At 55.4% G+C, this 4,333-nt stretch overlaps 1 protein-coding gene across 1 annotated transcript; it reads left to right on the top strand.

Annotated features, from left to right (window-relative positions):
• Positions 1–550: 550 nt before the first annotated feature.
• On the top strand, positions 551–4,131 carry LOC309440481 (steroidogenic acute regulatory protein, mitochondrial-like; the record flags this gene model as incomplete). The annotated part of the gene is made up of 7 exons (XM_082054169.1): positions 551–645; positions 742–956; positions 1,674–1,819; positions 2,406–2,564; positions 3,466–3,650; positions 3,812–3,905; positions 4,030–4,131. 7 exons carry the CDS (start codon positions 551–553, stop codon positions 4,129–4,131), a joined length of 996 nt encoding a protein of 331 aa, XP_081910295.1.
• Between the last annotated feature and the right edge of the window lie 202 nt (positions 4,132–4,333).

A 4,333-nucleotide genomic window follows, 5' to 3' on the forward strand; every position in this document is an offset into this window, starting at 1 on the left:
CCCTGACACTCTGGGATTCTGTGAAATAAATCCACAGCAAAAGATGTAGTGGTCCCACCAACACCATGAACACCAGAGGTCTGCAGGGGACAGTCGGGAAGGAGCGAAGTAGGAAAGAGGGAAATACGTAGCTACTTGAGGAGTTACAACAGCAGCAATTACCACCACAACTTCCATGAAGTTTCCATGGGAAGAAGCACTATTTTCCACGATAATATCAGCTTCCACATTCCCTCCCACCCCATCCTTCCCTCCACACGAGTGTCCCCGGTTTCCTTCCCCAGCTAGCCACCACCACATCCATGGAGCGGCACCGGGGACCACTCCGGTGTCCCATCCCGATGTTCATCCCCGGGCAGGGCCGGCTCATTCCGAGTTAAGCCTGGCCTTTCCCCCCAGCCCCTCCTCTCCCTCACCTTGTCCTTGGAGCGCTCCCAATTCCCAGCCGCTATCTGCAGCCCGCTCCTATCGCCAGGTGCCATCCTTCAGCCCGGCTATAAAGGCCGGCAGGGACGCAGCGAGCTCCCATAGAGAGCCCAGCTCCCGCGCCATGCTGCAGGCCACCGGCAAACTGTGCTGCGGCATGGCCCACGACCACCTGCCCAGTAACCCCCCCTCGCCTTCCCTCCGACCTCGGGAAAACGGGCAGGAAAGGAGATGCTGAGGCTGCATCTGATGGGTGCTCCCTTGGAACTCTCATGTCCATGCATCTATTTTCCTCCCGCGTCGTGTTGTGTGTAGGGTAGCCTCGGTCTTAGCTGCAAATGAGCTTCCAGTGGAGATGCAGGGCACCACAGCATCTTCCTCCCTGCTCACCAAAGCCTTTCCTTTAGGCTTGAAGATACCAGTTGTTGCGGCAATACAGAAGGACGTGAAAGGGCTGCTGGTAAGGGAATCCCGTCGCCTGCCTTCCAAAATCCCTCATTATATTCAGAGGCTGATGGGGAAGGATACAGGTAAGCTCAGCCTGGCTGCTTGGGTACCCCATTTCCTACCCCCGCTCACAACCCCCTTGCAACAGGGGATGGAGGGACACGTGTTAAAATACACCCCTCCCCATATGATTTGACCCTTATTTGGAGGGGACAGAATTAGTTATCTTCTCGCCTACTCTGTGGTCACTTAAAAGCATTCCCCATTCTGATAGCAAACTGGGAGACCCTGAGATTCTGGGAGGTGAATTGCAGTAACTCACCATACAGACCGCCAAAGCTTTCAGCCAAGGTTCCAGGCACTCACCAGTGTTTTGTTGCATGTCCTAATTCCACCACTTACCTAAAGACTTGAAAACTGGCAAGCTCATCTGGGTCTTTTTGAAGCGTGGCTCGCTCCAAAAGCATCCTATGCGATGTTAATAATACCCAAGCAATGTGCAATTTGTACCGCGGAGTTACTGGAGATTGATTTGGAAAGCAACTCTAAAAAGCCTTCCAAGCAGTCAGTACACAGGGAATGAATGCCAGGGATGCTCCTGCCAGCGAGGTGTCTGCACCGAGCCCAAGAGGGGACCAGTTGTGCAATGGCAACGGTGGTGTAAGACTTTTCGCTGCCTTTGGGTCAGCAAAACCCTCTGCTCCAGCTCCATTTGTGTGTCTGTACGTCTGTACCCGCACCCACGCGCGCAGGCAAAGCTTTGGGAGGGATTTTCACGTTGTTCCGCCTTGTTCCTGCAGCCACCCGCCCCGAGCCTGATGGAGGCGTCACCCCCAGCCAGTTCTCCGGTGCGCACCTCTCCTACGTTGCCCAGGGAGAACGGGCCCTGCAGCGAGCGCTGAGCATCCTGCAGCAGCACACAGGCTGGCAGGCGGAAACCACGCTGGTAAAGCCCAAACACCTATCCCCTTTGCTGCTGCGAGCTAAAAAATGCTCTCAGGAGGATAAATTGGCCTGAAGAGGCGAGATTTGCCTTCCTTAGTCCTCCTCGAAGGGAAACCATGGGCGCTGCAGGCGTGCCGTGCACAAGCAAAGCAAAGGGGGTTTCCAAGCAAGCTGTTGTGAAGTACGTTCACAAGCAAATCTGCAAAGTAAATAATAGACAGCAGGAAAAGGCTTGGACGGGAAACACAGATAATCGTGGCCCTGGGGAAAGCCAGGAGCAGGAAAACTTCACAGATTGTGGCTTTGTTGTTATTTACGGTGTTTGTTCACTAAGCTGTTTGCGGAATTGTTTAATTTAGCTAGAAAGTAGCTTAAAATGAAAAAAAAAGTGAATTGTAGAGGCATGATTTAGATATATCTGCTTTCACCTGTACACCAAGCAGTGATTCAATAGAGTAATTCGGGTTGGAATGGACCTCCCAAGGCCATCCAGGAGGACAGGGGTGATTTATTAGTGAGGTGTTTCAGCGTGTAGCCGATGACTCTGGGGACACTTGGGGGCTGACTCAGGCTCTGTCCTCTCCCAGGACTCCAGGGCTGCTGTGTCCAGCACCGCGGTGCCAGGGCTGGGCACCGTGTTCCGGGCAGAGCTGGTCCTGGCCGTGCCGGTGGCCCCACTGCAGCGGGAGCTGTTTGAGCGGGTGGAGCAGATGCCGCAGTGGGTGCCGACCCTCGGCCAGGTGAAGGTGAGCTGGGCGGGGATGCTCCCACGCAGGTGGTCTAAGGCTTTGCATTGCCAAGCTTGCTAACACCCAAAAAATCATATTCATTTGGGTCGTGGGCAGACAGCCTGAAGCTTTGCATCGCCAGGGTGGCTAGCACCAAAAAAAACCCCATATTTATCAAGGTTTATAAGTTTGCTGAAGGATTGAAGTTAATTGTGCGCTTGTGCAAGAGCAGGCTATCACCCCAGGGAGAGAAGATGTGCTTGACTGGCAAAGCATTGAGCAACATGTCGTTTCCAGGGTTTTTTTTTGCGGAAAGTGGCTGTTCACAGAGGTTTTTCCACACCAGGGGACTCTGACATTGCTCAGACTCCAGTGTTGGGTGAGAAACTGTTAAGCGGAATCAGCTCAAAAAAAACAAAGAAAGATAAAACCAAATATCTCACACTGCAGGGCCACCCCCGGGAAGCTTATCTGGGGCTTCTTTCGAGTATTTGCCTTATTTCTCAGCTCCCAAATCTCAGCATCCCCCTACACAAGCTGCCAGCCGCAGAACACCTCACCTTGCTCACCTGTGCTGGCTCAGATGCCACCCAGCCTCTGCTTATTTATTATTTACTGCTTATTTATTGCTGCCACTTCCCTGTCCCTCCATATAAAGAAACAGCACAGAGTCTCAGCCCAGATTAAAAAAAGGCTGCAAAAATCACCCCATTTCCCCTTTATTAGCCTGCAGGTGATTGGGATTTAATTACCACCAGGTGCCAGCCCCAAACCCCTGCCTTGCTGCTGTTTCTGTGCCCTGTGCCACCCCACACTGCTGTCCCCAGGGGTGGCTTAATGTCCCCTGGGCAGGAAGAAGGGAGCGGCAAGGATGTCCCCGGAGTAGATCAATCCCCAGGGTCGCTCCTTGCTCTGGCAGGTGCTGCAGCGCGTCGGGACAGACACCTTGGTGACACACGAAGTCACCGCCGCCAGCCCGGGCAACCTGGTGGGCCAGCGGGACTTTGTCAGCGTGTGGCACCGCGTGAGGAGGGACACGGCCACGTACCTGGTGGGGACGGCCACCCACGCCAAGCTGCTGCCCTTGCAGGAGGGGTGCATCAGGTATAGCCCCCAAAAAGCGATCATCATGGGCAATTGTGTCCCTGGGCAGGGGGGACATCACCATGACTGCTTGCACCAAAGCTGCCTCCCCGTTGTGCTGGCTCTGGGGGCTCTGTACCCCCAGTTTTCTACCTACCTAACGCCTGTCTTGCCCCCCGCAGGGCAGAGTCCCGGCTGAGCTGCATTGTCCTGCAACCACTGGCAGGAGACCCCGGCCAGACCCACTTCACCTGGCTCCTCAGCATGTACCTGAAGGCAAGTGTCACCGTGTCACCCAGGCTGGGACATCCCAGCGTGCCCACCTCCTCCCCAGGATGGGCGCCCCCAGCTCTCTTTGAGCCGGTGGGACTAAATTTGGGGTGTTTTCTCCCTCCCAAAGGGCTGGATCCCCGCTTCTGTCACTAACCGTGTCCTGCCGCAGTCCCAAGCAGACTTCATCCGGCACCTCTGCCGGCACCTCGCTGCCACCGCCTGTCCCTGAGCTGGGGGACACGGGCTCTGCCCATGCACGAGGGATACGGCCGGAGCTGGAGACCCACTAGTGGACCTGGACCACAGCCACCAGCGATGGGTCAAGGTGATGCACCCACCAAGCAACCCCAACCGTAGAGGACACAGTGCTGCTTCGGAGATGGAGCATCTGCAAGCTGGGGTGACCGAGGCGGCACCAGGGGTTGCCCAAA

Source organism: Streptopelia decaocto (assembly GCF_964273445.1).
Source record: "Streptopelia decaocto genome assembly, chromosome: 5".
In the NCBI taxonomy this organism is placed as follows: Eukaryota; Metazoa; Chordata; class Aves; order Columbiformes; family Columbidae; genus Streptopelia; species Streptopelia decaocto.